This window comes from Diaporthe amygdali (assembly GCF_026229845.1).
Source record: "Diaporthe amygdali strain CAA958 chromosome Unknown NODE_24_length_778219_cov_64_757418, whole genome shotgun sequence".
Classification (NCBI taxonomy): domain Eukaryota; kingdom Fungi; phylum Ascomycota; class Sordariomycetes; order Diaporthales; family Diaporthaceae; genus Diaporthe; species Diaporthe amygdali.
Window position 1 is genome coordinate 427,828 of NW_026517044.1, and position 23,512 is coordinate 451,339.

The 23,512-nt window shown below is 54.5% G+C and overlaps 6 protein-coding genes across 6 annotated transcripts; 2 read left to right on the forward strand and 4 right to left on the reverse strand.

Moving 5' to 3' along the window:
* Positions 1-118: 118 nt before the first annotated feature.
* J7T55_010750 (transcription initiation factor iif) lies at positions 119-1,424 on the reverse strand (the record flags this gene model as incomplete). The annotated part of the gene is made up of 4 exons (XM_053130851.1): positions 119-606; positions 660-713; positions 775-1,054; positions 1,134-1,424. 4 exons carry the CDS (start codon positions 1,422-1,424, stop codon positions 119-121), a joined length of 1,113 nt encoding a protein of 370 aa, XP_052991031.1.
* Positions 1,425-2,150: 726 nt separating this feature from the next.
* On the forward strand, positions 2,151-3,817 carry J7T55_010751 (uncharacterized protein; the record flags this gene model as incomplete). Its single annotated transcript, XM_053130853.1, has 5 exons — positions 2,151-2,269; positions 2,336-2,377; positions 2,534-3,055; positions 3,106-3,161; positions 3,483-3,817. The coding sequence occupies 5 exons, from the start codon at positions 2,151-2,153 to the stop codon at positions 3,815-3,817; spliced, it is 1,074 nt and encodes a 357-aa protein (XP_052991032.1).
* A 5,398-nt stretch (positions 3,818-9,215) lies between these two features.
* On the reverse strand, positions 9,216-9,479 carry J7T55_010752 (uncharacterized protein; the record flags this gene model as incomplete). The annotated part of the gene is made up of 1 exon (XM_053130854.1): positions 9,216-9,479. The coding sequence occupies one exon, from the start codon at positions 9,477-9,479 to the stop codon at positions 9,216-9,218; it is 264 nt and encodes an 87-aa protein (XP_052991033.1).
* A 4,833-nt stretch (positions 9,480-14,312) lies between these two features.
* On the forward strand, positions 14,313-16,330 carry J7T55_010753 (bzip transcription factor; the record flags this gene model as incomplete). The annotated part of the gene is made up of 2 exons (XM_053130855.1): positions 14,313-15,196; positions 15,256-16,330. The coding sequence occupies 2 exons, from the start codon at positions 14,313-14,315 to the stop codon at positions 16,328-16,330; spliced, it is 1,959 nt and encodes a 652-aa protein (XP_052991034.1).
* A 3,740-nt stretch (positions 16,331-20,070) lies between these two features.
* J7T55_010754 (uncharacterized protein) lies at positions 20,071-22,562 on the reverse strand (the record flags this gene model as incomplete). Its single annotated transcript, XM_053130856.1, has 6 exons — positions 20,071-20,119; positions 20,686-20,750; positions 21,058-21,116; positions 21,194-21,227; positions 21,406-21,619; positions 21,772-22,562. 6 exons carry the CDS (start codon positions 22,560-22,562, stop codon positions 20,071-20,073), a joined length of 1,212 nt encoding a protein of 403 aa, XP_052991035.1.
* A 110-nt stretch (positions 22,563-22,672) lies between these two features.
* J7T55_010755 (uncharacterized protein) lies at positions 22,673-23,091 on the reverse strand (the record flags this gene model as incomplete). The annotated part of the gene is made up of 2 exons (XM_053130857.1): positions 22,673-22,795; positions 22,999-23,091. 2 exons carry the CDS (start codon positions 23,089-23,091, stop codon positions 22,673-22,675), a joined length of 216 nt encoding a protein of 71 aa, XP_052991036.1.
* Between the last annotated feature and the right edge of the window lie 421 nt (positions 23,092-23,512).

The window sequence follows — 23,512 nt, forward strand, 5'->3', positions numbered from 1 at the left end:
CACATGCTTTTCCTCAAGTGAATCCGGCAGCGCACCGTGAAACGCCTTTGCCGTGCGTAGTTCACAAGCTCCCCCTGTAGACGGCGCAATCCCTCGATCGGGCCAGCCAAGCTGCTCACTAAATCTGAACATCCTCCATCTCCTCGTCCTCGGAATCCTCCGCAAAGTTCATGGTGGGCGCCGTCTCCGCCACAGCCTGCGCGCCGATGTCCTGGTGCTCGGCCTTCAGGCTCCAGTTGTTGGCGAAGCGGCCGCTCTTGTGCAGGTCGGCCACCTTCTCGAGCGTCGACCGGAGGTACACCTCGGGCTGGGGAATGGCGGAGCGGAGGGCCTTGAGCGACCAGTAGTTGTACTGGCGGAAGCACTGGAAGATCTTGTCGAACAGCTCGTTCTCGGGCATGCGCGCCGTCTTGGCCTCGGCCTTGGCCTTCTTGGTCTGCGTGCGCGTGTCCTTGATGAAGCTCTCGAAGGCCTTGGTGGCCTGTGTCGTGCCGACCTGGACGACGTTGTTGGTGACGGTGAAGCGGTCGATGATCTGGGTCGTATTCTTTGGCGTCACTTGCTCCTGCGCCCGGACGGCCATGAGGTATGCGGTCTCTGGGTTATCTTTGCGTAGGGTTTAGATCCTGCCCATCTCTTGCTGAAGACAAAGTACATACCTATCGGATTCATGTTTACTTCCTGTGAGACACGCCCATAGATTGCTGTTTTCTCTGTTGTATGGTTAGTATGATTTGTTTGGAGAATATCAAAGGTGGGTAAGCAAAAACGTACTGGGGATGACCTGTCTGAAAGTGTCCCTTCCTCGTCGTCCACGTCCGCCACGAGAGCTTTGTTGAGCTGGCTTCTCGACCTTGGCGCGCAAGAGATAGGAGGGGATATTCTGATCGGCAGCATCCTTGCGCAACTTGTTCTTGTTCTTGAAGCCCTCAATATCCGACTCGTTGAAGATGAAGGTATTCTTGACTGCTTGGTTGGTGTCGTCCAGATCGTATTCACGGGGTAGACCTTGATGGGAGGCGACGTTGCTTTTCAGCAAAAGCCTCATTTTTCTCTATGATAGAAGGGGGAATCAAGTCAGCGGCTTGTGTGCGCGGACATGGATAGGAGGGAGGAGGGGAGGAGGTGCGGACCTTGGGTACACCCTTCTTATCGGGCTCGCTCCAGGCGCGTAGCCTCCCGATCTCAATTGGGGTGTCGTCGTCGATCTTGTCCCAAGCAGCCCAGACATACGTGGGCACGCGAGCCATGAAGAGGTTGTCCTGGGGGGCTGGATTGCCATCTGGGTCCCTCGGGGCGTAGAATTCAAGATCCAGGTCGCCGATGTCGTCTTCGTAGGCATCAATGGCCATGGGGGATCCGCCTTGGAGGGCGTCCGGGTCGGGCTTGACAGCCGGGTCTGGCTTAACGGCTGCGTCCGCCATTTTGAGCTATCTGTGCGATTTTCTGCGCCTTGGTCTCCTCTTAGCAGAACTGCTGAGGGGTGTTGCGTCGATTGTCTCTATGTCTGGATGTCTCGAACGAAGTGCCGGCGCAGCGTCGATGGGGTCCAGGTCGGGAGGCAGGCTGGCTTACGTAAGAAGGGTCTTTCAACGTACCGTAGTACCCGTGAACTGATTCACTTTGCAGGTCACTTGGCCTGGTGTTCCGCTTTCAGCCATTGGCCCAGTCCATAATCAAAGGAATGTGGTTTGCTGTTTTTACCTATGCATAATTACTAAAAGAAAAAGTCTCAATGGTGGCTTTTCTGCATTATGTCCTGCTGTATATGATCATTGAAAGGCATCCACAGTAGGAGACAATGTGGACTAGGCCACTCCGTACCTGGAGCTGCCTGCCTAGCTGCGAATGATGTAATTCTGCCCACTCTTATCTGATATGATCTTATCGTCACGTGCGAGCCACATGGAACGGGGAGTACATGGCGCGAGCAACCAGCCTTCCCGCTAGTCTCATAGCCTGCCGCCGTTGCCAACATCGAGCAACTTTGACTTCTCTGCAGTTTATAATCAACACCTCGTTTCTAGCAAACCTCCAACTTTCCTGCACACACCAATTTCAGTTTGAGCGCCGAACGCACGCCTCAGCATACGTCAATTTTCACCCAAGATACAACCTACCTAGGACCTCAGTCTGGGATCTCATCCATCATGTCTGATGAGGACCAGAAGTTGATGGAGCAGATCAGCCTCCTGGCAGGCAAGTACCTCCCAGCCGACACGATGCGATGCGATGCGATGCGATGCGATGCGATGCGATGCGTGGTCGCGTAGTCTTGACTGTTTCTGACGAGTTGTCACAGGCCAGATTAACCGTGCAAAGAACCAACAGGCAGGCCTCGCTCCAGGAACACCTGCGACCTCCGGCCCTTCCCGATGTATGTTGTGCCCAAACACCACACTCGTTGACGAATGCCTAGTTAACCAGGAGCATCGCTAGCATCTGGACGTGGCGGTTACTATCGTGGTCATCATCCGTATGCCGCACCAGGTCGTGCAGGATATCGCGTTGCGAAGCCCGTTCATCGACACAGATCCCTTGTCCTCAACAACCCCAATGCTACGAACAACTCCAATCACGTCGCAGGCTCTACATCCGATGACACGGCCTCTTCATGGGTCACAAGAAGCGACCGCCACCTACAACTTATCAACTCCAATGTCTTCCATGAGCAGACCGAGGCACGGAATAAGGCGATGCAGCAAACGAGACTCCAGAAGCAGCAGCAAAAGGAGCATCGCGAACGGGCCCAACTCATGAACCACCTCAAACATACGGCAAACCCCTCTACTGTCTCTGCTAACCCCGCTTCAGCGCCCACCTATGAGATATCGGTGGAGGGTATCCGCTTCAGAGTCGCAAACAACGGCAGCAAGCTGGTCAAGCTTCCTGGTGCGTTGCCGTCATCTCATCACTACACGCGTCTCTGCTCACCCTCGTCAGGAGATCCAAATAACCCCAAGGCCACGCCCAAGATGGCCCTGGTCGGAGGGGTCAAGTTCCATCGGTCCAAGAACGGCAATATGTACCGTCAGGCGATCGTTAAGGCTCACCGGTATGTCGCCCGTCCCGATCGAGTGCATCTGCTGACTGAGAAATATCCAGACAATCTGCGACCGTCAAGAAGACAAACGTTACTTGCAGAAACTTTTCTAATACTGGTACCCCCTTGTTTCCCCGTTCCCCCAGCTCTTCTGCACTGACAGCTCTGTGTCTGTGCCGTAGGCTACTGGCAGATGTTGCTGACCACGTCAATTTGTCTATAGGTTCTTGTCCAAAAGGCCCCATGTGCCGTTACGTCCACGATCCATTAAAAGTCTCTGCATGCAAGGAGCTTCTTCAAAAAGGCACTTGTTCCGCCGGGGATCAGTGTGACCTATCTCATGACCTGACCCCGGAGCGCACGCCGCACTGTGTGCACTATGCCAAGGGCAACTGCAGGGCAAGTGAATGTCCATATACTCACCGTATTCTACCTCCAGGTGCCCCGGTTTGCCAGTCATTTGGCTTCTACGGCTACTGCGAGAAGGGCATCAGCTGTCCCGATCGTCACGTCTTTGAATGCCCTGATTTCAGCAACACAGGTGTCTGTAAGACAAAGGGTTGTAAACTCCCCCATCGAGAGAGGGCAAGCGTCCTCCGAAAGGCAAATGCCGCTCTCGCGCAGAACGCAAGCGGAGATGATGAGGATGACCTGTCGAGCGACGACGGCAACAACTCAGTCAGCAGCAACGATGTTGACTCTGACGAGGTTGAAGAGTTCATCGGTGAAGAAGATCCTATGGACTTTGAACAGGACTTCATCTCCTTTAATTGATCCATACCGGTGTTTGAAAGGCGGACGGTCTCGTGCTCGTCCATCCGCTTCATGGACCCGGTCGTTTGGCATCTGCAGAGTAGACCATTGTTCAAGATCCCCTTATGGATCCTTGCGGAAGAAGGACAGGCATTCCAGGCCGCTGGTTACCCTTAGAAAGAAGATAGAAGAAAAAGAAGAAGAGAGAAAGAGAGAGAGATAGCTAATATAAAGAATAACAATGTATATGAGATGTCATGAGATGTTGAGACCTTCCTTCACTGTGTTGCCATGTCAAGACAACAAACCGCTCGGCATGAAAAGCGTTGCGTCCCGGCGGCTCCTCGCATTATACAGCAGGGCCGCCCAAGACATGCCATCAAGGTATGTCACAACGCCGGGCCGTCTTATCAAGTTCCCGCGCCCAACAGACAGTCTTGCCAGGTGATATACTTGCCAGCCAAGTATGAGTTACTCTTCGAGAAACGAAATCGGTCATGAGAAGCAGCACGTACTTTCAAAACATTCCCATGCCTGCCAGCACGGATTATAAGACAACTTTCGTGTGACGGCTGGACAATCTCTAGCTCAGTTGCCCCTATAAAATGTCATTGCGTGCGTGGGAAGCTCTCCGGAGCGGTCCCTCTGAAGGTCATAGGCTTTGAAGTCCTCGCTCTGAGCCTAGGCCTCTTTTTTCAACTCAAATAGTCATTCTGAACATCCTTCGAATATATCCTTATCAATTCATGACAATTTATAAGAACAACATACATTCCTAGTGATTTCAAAAAGACTTTGGATAGTAAAGTTATTCATACAATGACAAAGGATCTGAGATCAAATATGGACTTAGAGTAGGGATGGATATTTTCACCAAATTAATTCTGGGCGAATTATCTTCCAGTAATTTGGAATTGCGTTCTCGCTCTGGGGCGAGGGTCTGGCGGGAAAAAAAAAATTCTCCTTTCTTTTCTATTCTGAGAATTATCTGTTTCAATTTTAACTTTCTGTAGATTCAGATTTGACTTCTCTTTGTTGAAATAATTAACCTTTAAGTTCTTAATCTGAATTTTATGTTGATTTGGAATTTTAAAAAAGATATGTTCATCATATTTCCTTTCCTTTCCTTCTCTCCTGTATATACATATGTACTTCTGGCCACTAAACCCCCTAGTCCTTTTTCTGTTTGAAATTTATTCCTGATTCACTCATCGTTTCCTCAGAAAATTCAACAAATAGCTATTTGGACCTTTATAGAGAAGATGCGCTTCACACGAAAGAAGGGTTCTGGTTGAAAGAAGTCTCCGCCAGGTAGACTTCAAGATAATAGTAGCAATTCAGGTAAATCAGGGCCATGGTGACCCTTTCTTCAGACGCTCTTAGGCACCATGTGTTGCTTATCACGACACAAGCTGCGGCTGTTGCCGTGTCTGGCAATGCAAACTGCCATTTAATCCCTCGCTAGTCGCCCGGGATACCTCGACGATGTGCCCGCCTTCCCAGGATGTCTTGGTTTCGACTTCATTACGAACAATACTAGAAGGTGAACATGTGTCATATCGCCAATCTGATGTGTGGATCACTTTGGTCGCTCAAAGGTATACCGTTTCTGTGACAGACCCGTCTCACATTTGGGCTAGGCTATACGTCTCCCCACGGTCCTATATCACCGTATCAAGGCCGGGAAGCAGGCTGGCGTTATGTCGGCATCGTGTTCATCAGCTGAGGCCGTATCACCCTATGCTGTAAGTAATAATCAAATTGCGCGGGATATATTCGCCCGATGTCAGTGAAATTTCGCGCACTTGGCGGCCTAAGTCCACACACGCTATGCTTCTCCGTGACCGACACGTATATATACAAAACTTGGGCCCTAAATTAGTTACCCCGTCTGAATCTCGGTGCTTATAACAAGGCTCGCACCGGCTGATCACTGCTCATGTATAGGCAGGTATGTCCGGGACCTAGGGGGTTGGTTGTTTTGACATTTTTTACAGAGTTTGGCGTGTAACGTGGTCTTGAAGCTAATGATTCTTCACTCTCATCCCTCTTCTATATCTACGGTTTGCGTCGGCCCAGCCTGTGTAGTTGCTGAAGAGTTCTGCCAGTGTTGTGACAGGGCGTACAATCGCGGCCTGTTGCTTCCTTCTTGTTTGCCCGGTTTGTAGATCGCTCTAGTTTATGTTCGTCTTCTTTGGCGACTGGCTAGCTAGGCGACGTGTCTCATGATCAGACCCTCAACGTAGTTGTGGGCACCCAGGCAGCCTATCTCGCCCAGCGAGCTAATGCCCGAGTCTCACAACTCAAGCTGATTCGAACACGGTATCCATTACTCGATCCCGCTCCGGAGTTACCGCCAGCACATCAACAAACGATCTCGGTCGTCTCGTCTGCTCTATTCAAGTCGGGTTGTAATTCACGACCCCATACAGCTCAACAAGTCGAGGCTCCCATCCGTGCGAAAAGAACTTGCTTTTCACCTACCCGTAGAAGGGCGATTGAGCCTCCAGGCTTGCAGTCCATGCGTGCCCCATAACTTAAGGTTGTCGGCAAACTTGGTAGAGCACTCGACTACTCAAGGGCGCAAATAGTCCCAAGATCGGCGCCCTATTTGATCAGTAGGCAGCATCAGGGGCTGATACCCTTGGAGTTATGGGTACTATCATGCCCAAAAAACCAGAATGGTCTTCCCCTATTCCGTTGGGACAACTCAGAAGTAGGAGACTTCCAGCCAGCCACGAGATACAAGAATTCGTGCGTCATACACTGCCATATCACAATTAAATCTCACAGGAGCGGAAGACTTGCTTAGACATGACGAGAAGATAATTCGAGTGTAAGAACTATGATCAGCTGTATGAGACGGAGAAGGCCCGTCGAATAAAAATGTGGGCGAACATCAGCTCTGGCCGGGCCATTCAGTGACTAATTTGAAGTGGTCCCAGCTGCTGTAGCCTATGTGGACTTCTCAAATGCGCAGTGAGCCTTTGCTTTTTGACCGACTCCCAGATATATTTGAACCGTCACAAGATAGAGATATGCTGAGCGTTTGGAAGGGCTGTATGATGTGAATGCCTTCCGAACTGTAACCCTCACCAGGTTGTCACTGGGTCTCCGTTGGACTCGTCCCTTAGCTTTATGTTCTGAAGTCTGCAGTTTGCTTGCCGGGTGTTCTTGTCAACCGGTGAGCTGGTCTCCATCCGGGATGCTGAAATACTGCGTTGATCTGCAGTGCAAGAATACGCTGTCTCTTCCCGCCCCATCCGACTCTCTCAAACAAAAGCCATCACAAGCGCGCTCAATCGACAAAATGAAGGAGTCGCGGCAATGTCGTGAATGCTTCAAGGAACACGGCGTCTGTTCAGCCAATACGAGCTCTGGTGCGCTTGCTGCACACATTGCCGCGAGTACTTCTCCCCCTACCGCTCGCGGCCAGCAGATCTCCATCAGCGGAGTAGATTTGCGGCCCATGCGATGGATAACCTTCTGAGCCTCCACGTTCCGATGCGAACACGATCGCTGTCTTGTGGGGAGCCAAGTTTGACAAGGCTCCATCAGTTGCTCATCGAGATTCCCAGGCCCCGCCGCGGAATTCCCATCATTACGCGCGTCTCAGAGATGGTGCCCCCGAGAAATTTCGGTCATCGCAGCGGGCACTCTCCCAGGATGACACGAACAAGACGCCGGGTTGAACCCAGCCGCCCTCACCGCCCAAGTGGGACGTCCCGATTTTCCCGGTGTCTCGGCTGTTGAACCTCTGGGCTTCGGGTGTTGGATAATCAAACCTTGTTCTCGAAAAATTCATGCGCGTCTGTTTACTCAACCCATGGCGTACCAGGAAACGGCCATGTTGTGAGGAGCGGTCGCTGGTTTCTAGGGCAGGGCGCAACCCCGCCAAGACCAGCTTGAGAATAAGCTTTCGGGCTAGTTCACGGGTGTCAACGATGCCCTCGCCGTATGGACGGCGATGACGTCTTGCGATCGAAATTTCCGCTCCTGGTGTCACGGCGGGAGATGTGCCCATAAACGAGATGGCTGCCATGGCCCGGCAGGGAATGGCATCGTAGCTGTGGCAGGCAGAGCCCTGGTTTCAGAGATGGTCGGAACAGCGCCAACGGAGATAGCGCCGTGGGTTGAACGTTGACCAGCGTTTGGGAATCCTGCAGATGCCAGTCTGCCGAAGCCGACAATGCTGGCGACCTGGCCCGTGGAAATAGAAGCCGTAGAAGGCATAGAAGCCGGCTTCCAACGTGAAAGCCTGACTTGTGTGTGAGAATGCAGGTTCTGGGAGAGCACAGACATTCACCAGGACCCCGGGAAATTGTTGACAGGCTTGACGGCTGGGGGAGTAGTGGGTAGAGTTTACAAGGGTTCCTTGTGACATTGGCCACAGCTTGTTCTAACGTCAGCACACACGATGGATTTTCGTATCTCTGCGCCTGGTAGACACTCAGAACACAAATGACAGGCCGAAGACTTGAGCGACCATCGCACACCTTGCCGACGAGCCCGCAAGACGTGGACGGTGCAACCAGGACTCAAACGCGCACGCCGATGAAAGCGCCAGCACCAAAACGACAGTCCAGGAGCTACTGTCAAGGCCCACATTTCCGAAATTCCGCACACAACTGGCGGCCCGTTTCATCAGCTGTGCTGTATAGGACAGCTATTGACCCCGTCGAAATGGAGAAGATGCCGGATCCAAGCTAGATCGTCGCTTGGCCATGGCTCAAGTTTGACATTCAACCATATTCGGCCATGGGCTGCCTCAGAGGAGCCTCTGTCGTGCTTTGAGGCAGTACTCATAGGGCGGCAGGCGCGGCAAGTCAATATTCTGCCCATGTACAAAATGATGAGCTGACGCCTGAGTATAGTCTTATCGTCGGCTGTGTTGTCCTGCCGGGAATGGACACTCGAGGGCCACTCCTGCCCGTGCCTGGAGCCCACGCAGGTACAGGAACGGGTGAAGCAGGAAGCAGGAGGTTTAGACCAAGGATACCTGGACGGTGGATAGGACGACAAGTCAAGCCGAAGGTCAGCAGAGCCGCCAAAAGTTACGCATTCGGTTCGATATTATCTCACCACTAGCTACTGGTGTCTGGAGTCCTGGAGACCGCCATGGAAGCCGGTAGCTAACGCCGCGAGCCTTCAAAGGAGGCTCGGACGTGCTCTAAAGCGACTGCACAGGCCAAGCCCCAGATGACGCCGCCTCCTGGCTGTCGACTGCCGTTCTCGAAACGGTGGGCAGGCGAGAAAGAGCATAATGGGATGATTCTGGCAAGTATGATGGCATTGGGCGTTGCATTGTCTATCACGGATGGATACCCAAGGTCGAACGGACGGAGGATAATCAGTCACTGATGGTGCGGAAGCGAGGACGGGGAGAGCCAGGGAGCAAGCCGTCGCGAGTGGCGCGAGGCTACGATCGCCGCAGGCCATAGACAGCACGGTATGGCACAGCAGAGAATGGATTTCGGATGATGAGCTGCATGGGTGAGGATCTGGCGATGGGGCTCGAGAATAGTCGCGAGTAGCACGCGTCGATTGTCTCGGGTAGTCCTGACCGGACTGGATCCGCCGGGCCCTTGGATCGTCTGGGTGAGGTTTTGGAAAGGGCAGCTTCGGCAGCTGATTGGAAGACGGCAACCTGGAGAGACGACACACCGACTTTACGACGGGCCATGGTGGGTGGTTGTGTGGTGGACGGGATGGTTTTGGGACTCCACGACGGGCCGCAGGATATGCGGCCGCCTCGCTGGGATCTTTAAGATTCGACCCATCACTGCCATCAGCCAAACACGACGCGCCGTCCCCTGCGGCGTCCCCTGTGGCCGTGGAAATCCCAGCGGGCCTTGCATGCGCGCCCAGCCACCGACTTTTCTCCTGCTTCATCAGCCCAGGCCTGCGTACGGTGCTGGTGCTGGTGCAGCAGCCGCGGGAGGCAGCAGAGAGGGTCGGAGGGTCCAAGCCGTCGGTTATCGCGACCAAGAGGCGACGAAAAAAATCCAAGCAAGGTACGGAGACAGCACAAGCTGTTGCTGCATGTCTGCATGTCTGCGTGTGCAGTAAAACAGGCCGAGGAGACAACAGGTCCGCTCAACAAATCGAACAGATCGCACCATCGACGCGTTGCCAGCGGACAGAGGTAACGCGATCTGTACGTGGTGGAGTCAACCCAAGGCCATGGAGGAGAAAAGTCTGATTCAACAAAGCAGTCCGTCTGTCGTGACTAACCCCCCCAGTGCCCCCCCCTCCTTTGCATCCCCCCTCCAGACAGATACAATTGACCAGTTCTTACCCCTGTACCCTAACCCTGATCTCCTTGGCGAAACAGACTGAGGTGGGGCCAAAGGTCGGGGATGCATCTTCGCCTATCATGATCTGGAGAGGCATGACTCGAGGGGTGGGCACCACTAGCTGTGTGCTATGGCTTGCACTTCATGGGTGGCTATGGGCACTAGCTCCGAGTCAGGCTCCATTAGCCGATTTCGATTGCCTCGTGGGTGAGGTGAGCTGCTTCAACCTGGGGTCGTCATCTGGCCTGCGACTTTGGCCCAGCGTCCAATAGCCGCGGCTCTGCATGTCCTGTTTATGTATAGCAGCCAACTATGCGTCCCTAGAGACCTTGGATAGGTAGCATACCTACAGTAGACTGGGTGCCTCACCCATTAGTGACTCGCCGTAACGGTCAGCTGCCTCGTAGTCAGCATGGAACGGTCTCTCGAGCAATGGGAAGTCTTCCCTCGCTTTCCCCCACGAGCCTGGACTGATCACTGGCGGGAATGCTTCCACATTTGGAGCCTCGGGCTAAGCTCTGGCCTGTAAGAGGGTGAGGCCCAGTGCACGGGGGTTGCCCAGGTGGGATGGGTTGATGGGATGGGATGGGACGGGATGGAACTGAACGGGATGGGATGGGATTGCAACAGGACCTGAGAGAGTGTGTGGCTCGAAACGGCCGGGCTGCGTGACACACTGTTTCGACCTGTAGATGACGATGACAGGCTAGTTTGTGTGTGAGGTAGGCCTGCCTTGGGCACAAACGTCGCCGTCTCGCACAACGGCCGTTGATACCCAACCTGCTGCAGGGCTGCACACACAGCACTGGTAGTATCCTGTGAGCCAGTCATTCCAGCTCCGTCCACGGTATCCCGTACCAGCAGCCCTTCTATTCTACAGAACCCAGAAGACCCCCCCAAGGTCTGCCTGCTCGTGTTGCCCCGAGCCATGTAGTGGACGAGGTCATCGGATGTCCAGAGCCCTGGGCGGCGCCTAACAATGCCGGGAGCATTTCCGTTCGCCCTTCTGTCCCTGGAAGGCATGGCCGGCCACAAAGAACCCGTGCATGATCTTCTAGAAGGCCGTCTAGGGGGTGGTTAGATTAGCCCAGGTGGGCAAGTGGGTACCCGGCACCTGGACCCCAGATTTCCCGTCAGCGAACATGACTGCGAGTCTGTGATTCGATCTCGGATCGGTGCGGATCGGAGGCGAGGGGCAGAGCAGAGCAGAGGAAGCGACAGGACACCACCTCCTGCTCCCTGAGCGGTGCTGCTGACCTGACCGTACTGCCTGAGCCTGTGCCTGTTCCTGTGTGAACCTGCCTGCCTGCACGCCTCTGTCGTCTTATCTTTGGTGGTGCACCAACCGTTGGTCGTCAGCGCCTAGAGCACACCGCGTCGAAACTTCGTAGCCGCAAACCAAGTGAGTTGCGCCTGTCCTGGCCTGCCCTGTCTCGTCCTGTCACTGCTCGATGAAACCTGCAAGTTCACTGGATAAGGTTTCCTAGCCTCCTAGGTCCAGTAGTCTAGAAGAGATCAGCACGGCGATCGGCTGGGACTGCGGCAATCAGCCACTCCATCTGCTCACGCCAGCCCAGCCAGCCCAGCCAGCCCAGCCAGCCGCCATCCAGCCTCCCACCGCCGTTTGAGTCGTCCTGTTATTAGTCGCCTCCCATACTGAACCAGTGTTTACAACGCGCGAGTCGTCTCCCGGCTCGACAACGGCAGTGGCGTCGCGCCCGCGACTTGGACTTGGACACTAACTCCAGCCATCACCTAGTCTACCAGTCTTCCACTGCCACAGGTGTTGACAGAGAGGCTGGCCTGCCAAGGTGTTAAGCCACCAGCCCATACAGTACTGTTTACAGTACTGCGGTACTGCTGAAACTGAGAGCCACAGCCATCCGCTTTGCCTGTCTGTGGCTGATGACGGTGCCGACATGCTTTTGACATGCCAATGTTTCATCAACTGCTGCCCACTATGATGCCGAAATCGTTTGGCCAACTTTGAAGAAGCTTCACCAGACGTCCTTCATCCTCAACTCCTGGCCTATGACGTCCCCGGTCACCAGTCATCAGCCTCCAGTCTCCAGTCACCAGTCACCAGCTCGTGTTGTAACGGTGACTTTGGGCTTGGGATGGGTCTAGTCGAGTCGAGTCGAGAGTTGAGCTGAATAGAGCTTGAGCTGGGCTGCTAATACGGCTCCTCCTCCTGGCACATGAATCCTCCGATGCCCGATATGCCCAGCGAGGAGATGGTGGACAAGCCCTGACGTCCAGACGTCCTTGTCTGCATGCACGAAGGCGGCACTGCGACAAGCACCGTGCAGCAGGCACTCAGTGCTTGCATTGAGCGAGTGCATGAAGGAAGTGCAAAAGTCAGGCGAACCGAACCCACTTATCGACCCCTAGCAGGCAGTGGGCAGTACTGTAGACACACAGCAGCACCATCCCAAGTACAGTACAGTACTGTAACTGCACCGACGAAACCCCCCCGTTTGCGTTTTGCGTTTGCATTTGCGCATAGGTTTGGACGGTGGAAACGGAGTCCCAATCGGGACGGGCATCTTGGGACCCTTGCGGCCTTTTGGGGACGGGCACCTTGTCCGTCGCTCCGGCTCAATCACCCTCTGGGCCTTCCATGGGATACTCACTCAGAGTCTCCACCTTGGATGGCACCAAGGTACGTACCCCTCCCACCCTGGCAAGGGCATGGGTCTTTCTCTCACTCTCACACTCTCTCTGTGTGTGCTCTCTGCTGGTTCCTACTGTATCTCTCTGCTGCCGTGCTGTGGTATCTGGGTATCCGTACCCAACGTCGACCTACCCTGGTCACACTCATGCCCACATCCAGTCTCTTCTCTCTTCATCAAACCAACGCCCAGCTTGCATCTTCGAGGGGGTACAAATCCAAGCTGCCCCTCCACCGTCTCTTCCAAACCCCGTCTGTCACCATCCAAAACATACATCATCAAAGTCTGCTTGTCGCGCTCAAAGGTCGGCACTCTCGTCTCCATTATCAGCGCCGCAACTGCCGCCCCCCTCTGCTCTCCTCCTTATCTTTTGAGCGCTCGCTGTTCAGTTTGCTCTTCGCTCTGCCAGCCGCAACACAACCACCCCGATCGTCTATCTACAATAGCCGAATCATCACCTATTCTCACCTCATCCTGAATTTGACTCACTTGGAAGCCGACTGCCTCTCTTGCCCGGCCCAGTCGAGATATACACCTCTCTCCGCTCTTCTCTCGCTTCCTCTCTGCGCCAATACGGCCATCACCAGTCGCGGACGCCGGACCGAGGGGAACGATCAGACGATCAATCACCCTTGACAATATAGATCGAGCGTGGTCAGTGCTGCAACTTTGCTTCTGTTCTCTCCCGCACGCCATCACTCACGCGCACACTGCCTGTTTGTCTTTCTGCTCGGAGAACTCCTAGATAGAGATATCCGCGGCCCTTACTCCGTCTCCCTCACAGAATTTTCCTGTCTGAGCAGAGTCTGCCTGTGTGCCGATGCCCCGGACCTGTCTGTATATTCAGCATTGCTGAGCTGAGTGCGGGCTCTATTGTTGTGTGGTCCCAATTGTGGTCCTTTTGGCCACCCGGCTTCTCCACCCCATGCGATCAACCACTCACTCTGCTTGACGGCTCTGTCCTCCTGCTTACCCCCCTCCCCTCCCCCCCTCACCTGTCCTTTTCCCCCAGATTCTTGGACAACCCCCCTCCTTCTCATATTCCCTTCTTCTGTTCCACAATTACCTGCGTATATGCTGTGTGTGTCCGAGAAATCCTGAGAAGTGCTATCCACCGCTTGGCGAGCATTTCAACGGACCCCATCACACAAACATTTCCAGAAAGGTCTGGCGCTCCTCCCGGGAAATTTCGAAAAGAAAAATCCCACATCCTCCCTACCCGCTTTGCCGCCCGGGGAGAGAAGAGCAGCAAGCCCACAGCCTGAACACTCCACCCACGGCGCGAGTCCCCGGGCATTTCCAAAAATAAAACCTTTCATGAGAACCTCATCAACATTCTTCATTTCTCACCGCTCTCTCTCTTTCTATCTATTTCATCATCTCATCTCACCTAACACAGCCATCCAGCCCTCTCAAGACTAACACGAGTTTATCACCACAGACATCACGCCTCTGTTCTCGGTACAACCCAAGGTCGCCACCGAGGTTGATACCGATACTCCTGTTGAGGCTTAGTAGTCCCTTGATTCCAAGCCTCAAGAGACCACCATGGTCTCGACATTGCAGATGCAAAATTACTACCGGCAATCTGGTTTGACGGTAGACACCGCACACGCACAACAAAAATACTTCGACGAGGAGGATTGCATATTAGACGACAGCATCCTCGACCAGAACGCCATGGACTCCGGGCTTGAGATGTCACCGAATATGGCCGACAGCAGGAGAGAATCCTTTGCTGTTTCGACCACGCTCTTCTCTCCCAAAAATGAGCCATGGGCCGCTGTGGACATGGAGTCAAACCCATCCCAGATGTCCAACAACCCCTTCATGGACAACCAGATGGAACACCAACAATCTCAGCACGCGCACCAGCCTCAACCACAACCTCAGCATCTCAACAGCAACAACCCCTTCTACCGTATGGACCAACATCAATTCCAGCAGCCTCAGCCTCAGACCTTCGTTTCTCAACCAACTAACCCCTGGTCCATGAGCAACTCTGGTTCCTGCACCCCTATGGCGCAGTTTGATGGCCTTCCCACCGACTATGATAACAACCACAACAACAACACCAACACCAACGCCGGTATTCCCTTTCAGCGGCCTCAAATGCAAGGCCAGACGCCCTTTAGCAACCCGGGGAACCAGGTTCCAATGTTTCCTCCTGTCAGCGGCCATCCTATGCAGCAGTCTGGCTCGAAGGACGGTTGGATGACTGGTCTCAAGGACCCAAAGAATGACGGCGCTACTATCAGGTCGCACAACGAGCTAAGGAGAGGAGACGGCATCCGCAAGAAGAATGCTCGTTTTGACATTCCAGCCGAGCGCACGCTCAACAACATCGACACCCTGATTGCTCAGTCGACCGATGAGACCGAGATCAAGGAGTTGAAGCAGCAAAAGAGGCTGCTGCGCAACCGGCAGGCAGCGTGAGTTGTTTTCCTTTCCCCCTTACTACTAGCAGATTTCACTGACATTTGTCTCTCAGCCTTGACTCGAGACAGAGAAAGAAGATGCACACCGAGCGGCTCGAGGATGAGAAGAAGCAATTCACCTCAATCATCGGCGATTTGGAAGCAGACATGGAGCAGATGCGGCTGCAGATGGAACAGATGATGCGCGAGAAGCAGCAAGACGTCCAGCTCATCGAACAACTCAAGTTCGAGAAGGAGGAGATGGTTCGTACTCACACCATCGAGACTGGTGAGCTGCGCAAGAAGGTTAGCGTTCTCAGCAACCACGTCCAGGCGTTGGAGAACCAAGCCATGTCTCAGGCCAATGGCATCGCAAACCAAGCCTTCACGGGTGCAGCCTTCGGCGATATGGAGGGAATGACTATGGATGGTCCTTGGGATGGCATGGGTCTGTTCGGTGCCGACTTCCCCATGGAGCAGCCCGAGGTGAAGCAGGAGATGCAGATTGTGCCCGCCAAGAAATCCGAGGTCAACGTCGCATCCGATGTCGAGAAGCCCGCGACCCAAGGTGGCCTACTCTTCATGCTGTTCCTCGTGGGCGCCTTCGTCCTCTCCAACCGCCAGTCCAACGTCCCCCGCGTCTCTGAAGACGTCAGGGCTGCTTCGGCTTCCATCCTCGAGAATGTCCTCAAGGACGCTGGAGTGGCGCAAACTGCTTCTGGCGGTCTGGAGTCCATGGCCCAGCCTACTGGCACATCATGGGCTTCGGCACCAACAGCGTCGATGCCCGTTCTTGGCAATGGCTTGGACGGTGTGGCTCCGTCGATGCTTGGGGACCTGTCTGACAGCCTCACGCAGCCGACCCAAGAGCAGCAAAACGAGCAACTCTTTGGCCTGACTCCCGCGCAGTATGAAGGTGTGAACTCGCATGACTTCCTCCAGAACGCGCCCACAGAAAAGTCTACCAGCCAGGGCAGGAAGAATTTGGCTCAGGCTCTTGCCTCCATGAGGACCGACAGCAAGGCCGAGGTGTACACGAGGTCGCTTTTGTGGGACCAGATCCCCGGTGACGTGGTTCGATCATTTGCGAAAATGGTGGCCGAGTGCGGCGGTACGGACAACAGCCATGGAAAAATTGCCACAGCATGATTGATGAAATAACGACGCCTTCACACGCCGACGATTTACCTGTGGGTTGAAGCACCAACGAATTATCACGATCATAGACCCAGATTCATCTCCGCTACATCTGCTTGATTTATCTCGAACCAGTCAGCATTGCAAGCCTGTATTGAAGCTATCGCCGCACACATACACTTCTTCGACGCGCTCCCGCGCAGCGACTACATACTTTTGTGCTCACGCACACCCAAAGATTGTCATTGTGTCCTTTTTTTCTCTCTCTCTGTTTTTCTTTGCTCCACACTCGATTTCTCGTTACTTGTCAGCGATTTCATTGTCTCATTTATCTTGGATTTTTACATTTTCCTGTTTTTAGCGATTGATTTACAGCAGGCGAGCGAGCGTTTGAATTTCCACTGTCCCCTCATCCCAACCCCTTTGCTTCGATCTTGTTTGATTTTGGTTGTATTGTTTTATCTCCTCACGTATTGGGAATGGGTATCATTGGGTGGTTGGTCTTGGGGGTTCTTATCTTGGTTATGGCAGCGCGCCGAACTTTTCAACAGTTGCATGGGCTGGTTTGGGATATGGGACGGCCAATTGTCTGTTTAGGACCTCGGCATCGACAGTACAGAGCCTCGAGAAGACGAATTCGGATCTCCATGGCAAAGACCCCAGATTGAGAAGGGCATCATTTGGTTGCTCTGCTTGGACTGCATCAGTCATCAGTATCACCCTCTAGCGAGAGGGGAATATCAACCCGCCCAGGAAGTTTCTTTTCATGTTTCACACTTCCTGACACTACAGGAGAGCGAGATCGGGTCCCGACAAGGTGTCCTCGACACACAAAAAATATGCAACCGTCTCACGACGACGCACACAGTCATTCTCTGCGATCAAGCATCTCATTTGTCGACCAATTTCCTAGCTTGTTTCCTCTTGAGCGGTTGCGGGGGGCGTGGCTGGTTGTTCGGGAGAGGATGATGAACGGAAAAGGGACGATGGAATTGAATTGGATGGGATGGGTGGGTGGGTGACGGGATGCGGGATGAGACGTAACGAGTCGAACACAGCTCGTGAACTCAGGCCCGACAGGCAAACAAATGAGGGGCTCTCTTGGGGCGGCGTTGACGCGGTGGAGGATCTGCTGCAGTCCTCATGACTATAGACGTTGTGCTGGATGGTAATTTGGAGTCGGACATGTGCTCTGGGACGAACGCATGTTTCGACGATGACAGACTCTTGTAGCTAGAGCTCCCGAGCTAATATGACACACCGAGTCCCCTCCCCAACATGTGTTGACATGCTGCTCTCCGCTCTGTTCGCCGTGTTCGCCGTGACATGTGCATTCACCAGCTGATTTGAAGCAGGTTCGACATTTTTCCTCGGGGACGTGTCAAGATTCGCACCCGAGCGACCCAAAGAGGAAACAAGACACCATGCTATTCGCCGCAAACGTGTCTCGCCTTCAAGCCCACGTTTTTCATGACGTTCATGTCGCAGCTTAAACAAAGCCCAAAATGGGCCATGTCTCGGTCAAGTCACCACTGCCCGCCGAACCTGGCCGTCATTGGCCCCGTCTGCCCGTTGGCGCACGAGGCGCGCTGGGGGGGGGGGGGCAGATCATGGGTTGGGGGATGTTCTTGGTTCTGGTTTAGCCCCCATTCACCACGCTACTGCGAGTACGGTACGTTGGTACGCTGGGGGTACACACTTGCGAAAACGAGAAGAACACGAAAGCAAAGAATGAAAGCCCATTGGTCATGTCTTACCCGGCCCCAACCTTCGCTGTGTGCCAAAGGGAAAAGAGGGTGGGAAGGTTTCACGTTGCATCGGGAGGGCGGCGCGGGCCTGTCATACGCTCGGACTACATGGGTTGGGTTCTGCGGGTACGGATGACCAGGGAGATAATACTACGCAACTCGTTCCTTTTCTTTCTTTCTCCCTCCTGCGTATGGCCGCGCCCAAAAGTGGATTCCTCCTTTTCCCTGGCCTGTTTTGAGCGAACCGGCGATCGATCGAGTTGGGATTTTGGGGGGGGGGGATTGGGCATCAGCTGTCTTGTCAGATGAGCGTGCTGCGATGCAACTGATTTGCCCAGAAGGGGGGGGGGGGGTGGGGGAGAGGTTTGTTCCTGACGAATGGCTCAGTCAGGAGACGCTGTGAGGCTACGTCGGAAAGCACGTCAGGATTGCGAGTAGCCCAAGATAGATCGCTCGCTAGGCATAAAGGAACCGCCTTTCTTTTGACAAGGTCCGGATCTCGATCTGGCCTCGCCTTGATCCCCCGGTGATGTGGTTGGAGTAGTAGCTCCTGCAAGACAACGCGAGAGATATTTACAATGTACACATAGAAGAACAACTCGACGTTCTCAAAATGAAGTTACACCATGCTTCCCGAGATTGCTTCATGGTGACACTCATATGACCGAACCCACTTGCAGTGTATTCGACCTGGAAGGGGCCGCCGTAAAACATAGCATCGAATGATCGAACACTGCCGTGTCAACCAAAAACCCCCACCCCCCGGGCCCGGGAATCACCACCAGAGGAGCTAGCAAGGCATCAATCAACAGCAGCAGACCGTAATCAGCAGCCTACAGGATCATTCGGCTCTAGACATTCGTGTATTCCTTCGTGATGTGAATCAGAGAGTTATCTATCTATAAATCCTGGGCTCCTCCCATCAGCTGACCCGCGAGAGCTGCGAATCAGCCGGGGGTCGTCCCACAGATGGCGCCGCGGCGCCGGGTCCGTCATCTTTAAGCGCGCAGGCTGGAGGATGACGCAGCAGCAGCGTATAGCCAGTGTGCATGTATTTGTGTGTGTGTGTCCAAACATGTCAGAAGTGTTGCCCGCCGTGCCGTGCCGGGGCTGACTCGGCACTGGTTGGACGCCGATCAACGCCTCCTCGGAGCGTTTTTGTTCACCTGCCCTGCCTCGCTGCTGACCATGCAGGCAGGACGGCGTCCGTATATGGGCGAGGAGGAGCAAAGGCGTGACAATCGCTCCGGTGGTTGTTGTGGATTCCGTATCCCATTGGAAGATCACTGGGTTGAACAGGCCAACCGCGTACTGGGGGCACAGGCAGGAGTTTCTTCTCTCGGATGTTGCAAGGACACTGGTCACAATGACCGTAACGAGTCTCAGAATGCCTTGACTTGTGCACTTTTTCCAACAGCCCTGGCTCGTTATGGGCCAGTAAATATATACCTGAATTATACCCAATCTCATCAGTCCACCCCATGAAGCTGGGCCGCTCCAGACCATGCGGGCGCAGGCCCCTTGAGGAGCATCAGCCCCGGAGCTCCAACTTCAAGAACCAGTAAGCCGTACCCGCATTCCCCGCGGCCACGGTCTGCAGTAGCTTAGTTACGTTGCATGTCTCCAAGGCACACCTGCAATTCCTCCACCGACCCGCGAAACTGGTGGGCATGAAGCCTTTGGGCCTTCATCGTGCCACTGCATGACCGTGGGCACGAATGAAAAGGGCCAGTACTTCGTGAAAGGCGGCCCCCGGCATGGTCGCAATCTTGATGCCGGGGAACGCTGGAGTTCTCGAACGCGAAGCCCGGCTCCCTCCGGGCCTTGTTGCCCAAAACACAGGCTAGCCTCGTACACTCTGCTCCTCTCTGATCTCCGCCGTGCAGCGTCCCGGCGCTCCCGTGTTGTACGGTGGCACGGGAGACTGGTGCCACTGAGGGATATTCTCAAGATTCCAGCCCCGCCTCGATCAGGGGCCGCGGAGTTGTAGAGTCGACTGTACTTCTACTTCTTGCCCTTCCTGTTCTCGGGGTTGTACTTGTCCTTCCAAATCCTGCGCGACCCTGTTAGCATACACGGTTGGGCCTGGACAGGCTGTGAAGCCCAGCGTCAAGCAAGCAGGGGAATAGACTTCAGCCAGCAATTTAATGTGGCGTCCACTTGGACTGCGAAGCGAGAGTTGAAAGACACTATGCCGGAAGACAATGAGCTGAACACCGTCGCGGGGAACGAGAAGGGAAAAGCCGACTGGGCCGCGTCAGAGCATGTACGATTCAACCTCTTCACGCGTACGGCTTCGGTGACACCATGGCCAGTGAGGCCCGAATGAGGCCAGATGAAGGATCAGACGGCCGAGGGCGCCTAGGCCCTCCGATTTGGACCAGTCAAGAACCCGTAGCCTGTCAAGGGCTGTGCCGGCCTGTCACCTGCAACGGGCACCATGTAGTCCCTAGTCGAAGGGCCTTCCGCGTGCGGACTAGCACCCACCCAAGTCTGAAATCAGGCGAGGCGACTGAATAAGGTGTGGACTTTTGCATGTTGGGCGTCTTTGTGCGAGCTGCGAAGCGCATGCACACGGGGCAAGGCGAGGCCGTAACAAAAAGGAGTCTAATGGCTTACCAAGAATTTCCCAGCGTTTTGTTCCCATTTTTCTCGGCCAAACGGTAGTACTTGGCCGCCGAATACTGTGACATGGGTATCGTCAGCCTCGTGAGACTTTGCGTGCATCCGTCATCCTGCAGCTGCGCATGGGGAACGGATGAGCCTTGCGATAAGGGCTTGGCTTGCTCCCAAACACGTCCGCCCTGTTGATGCCCAAGGAGATCCAGCGAGTTGGATTGAGATCCGGCACAACGTGCAGCAAGACGCACGAGTTGCGTCAGCCGCAGTCATGAGGCTCAAGCCCTCCATCACTTCCCAAAGGATTTGCCATTTTACAGTCCGTGGCTCGTGAATCGAGGGCCACGAAGAATTACAAACTGGAAAGCTTACCTTGTCCTTTTTGCAGCCAAAGCCCTCCAAATAGCACCATGCTACCTCGTTCATAGCGTCTGTTCAGGGCGACCTATCAGCTTCATGTGCCCGTACCGCATCACCGACCAGGTCGGTAAAATTGGCTTTGACAAACCTGTGTCCCCGAGGTTCGCAGCTGTTTCGTAGTACTGCCAAACAAGACAATGTCAGTCATGGCTGTTGTAGACGCCCGTCTCCTTCGCGCTAAATGGTCCGATCGCGTTGGTATGTTCAGCTCAGGCACAAAAGCCACATCCATCCCAGCTCAAGAGGCCCAGCTCAAGTACAGAATCCTCTCAGCGCCTGATAAACAAAGAGACCACATACCTGCTTAGCTGCAATCGGATCCTTGTCGATGCCCCAGCCTTGACGGAAGCAGTTGGCCAGCTCGAAGATCGCCAGAACCAGTTCTCCTTTGGCCGCACCGCCCTTCTTGAGGCCGGCCTGCAGAGCCAGGCTCTCGACATCGGCGGCGTTCTTCGCTGCCGCAGACAGGTAGAACACTGCCTTTTCAGGGACAGGTTCGCAGCCCCATCCGTGCCTGAGAGAGTCAGTGTGGCTTCGGTAAGAGGCCGGCAAAGGGTGTGAGACGAAAATACTGCGAGGTGCCTGCTGCGTTGTGCGTGCGGGTGTGGCCTGGCGATCACGGCCGCCAGAAACCGACTCTCGCGGTACAAAGAATGAATCACTTACCTTAATGCGAGACCATAAAGCACCTGGCTGAGCGGGTTATTTGCCCCTTCCGGATCGGCCAAAACACCAAACAACTTGGTGCTCTTCTCCAACTTGCCCTCCTCGTGCAGTCGTATGGCCTCCTGGATGTCGGCGTCGATGGCTGGCGAGCTCGCCACGCCATCGCTGACCCTCCTTTCGTTGCTGATCCGCATGCTCCCCAGCCCGCCCGATATGCCAGCAGAGATGTAGGGGTCCGTGGTGGGGCTGGCTGGGCGGCCCCGTTGCAGCTCATTCTCGTTGGCTGTTTTGGCGAGGATCGTCGCACGCTTCTCCCACTGCTTCTCGGCCTCCTCCTCGCCTCCAGCGACGACGATTTCCGGCAGGTTTTCAGGCACGTTCTCGGAACTAGCAGGGGCGCGCTTCAGGTGTAGACGCTGCGAGATTCGACGGCTGGGTCCGCCCTTGTCGGAAACTGACAAGCTGCTGGCCCTACTAGGAACAGACACCGACGAGCCTCTCGAGCGAGGCTTGAAGACGTCAGAGACGCGACGCGGCCGTGAGACTCCTGTTCCTTCTCCAGCTGAGCCTGCGGAATTCTGAGCATCACTTGCGCTGAGAAAGTTCACATTCTCGCGGCTTGCATTCTGGCTGTTGGGGTCGCTTGGTGGTTGTATCACCTCGTGCGAGTGTGTATCGGAGCGGATGAAGGTGAACTCTGGGGCCTGGAGATTTCTCGTAGTATCTTCTTTCTTATTTTCGTTACTATCATCGATCTTGTCCTTCTTCTTCAAGATGTCTCGTAGACCCATGTTGGCGGATGTTGATGCGCCGACCCGTTCTAAGATCCAGTATAGTACAATAAGGAACAAGGTTAGAGTAGTATAGTATAGAAGTCCTGTGCGCAGAATGGATTGATAGATCACAACTGGGCAGGGGCTAGTTTTCGTTGGCTTGCGGCGTCGCGGGCGAGGTCGAGGTCGAGGTCGAGGTCGTTGTAGCTCTCGTTGTCGATCGGATCCGCGGGGAACGTCAAGAGGCTAGACTTTGACCAGGCAAGCCAAAGCGACAATCGAAGACGACGACAAGGGACCCGACTGTTTATTAAGGAACAAGGTGATGGAACCAGCTGATGATCACCTCCCCACCGTGGATCCTTCAATACAACAACAGCGCTGGCAGCGTCGAGTGGTCAAGCTTGGCCGCCGGGATGGAGACACTGATTCAAGTAGGCTCCCTGGGCAAGACTGCATGCAGTGCAGTGGAGATGGATGGGTTGTCCGTCTTGGTTGTGTCTGCTGTGCTGGAGAGGGAGACAGGCCGGGACACATTCTCGGCCATGACCCAGGGGAAACGGGAGGTGGGAGTGGGAGTGGGAGTTGGTGATGGTGATGGTGATGCGACACAGTCAGCTGAAGCAGGAACTCGGGAAATAAGGCTGAGTTGGCGGCGAGGTGGTGGCGCATTGCATTGCGTTCCCCTTCCATTGCGTGGTGGCCTGGCCGCAGTACATAGTCTACTAATGTACTGTACTGTTGTACCTTGGCGGCAGCGTCGGCGGCGGCAGGGAGATTGTTTGGAAAGAGACGCCCAGCAAGGGCAAGACCTTGGAAGGAGGCACCATGCTGTGCCCCAGCTGCTTTGCCAGTCAGGTTGTCAAGTCGGCCGGTTGAACAGTCGAGGCGCTTGCACCAGCAGATCGAATTTGCAGACTAATGCAAGTAGAATACATAACGGTGTCTGGTCTCAGGTGGAGGTGCTG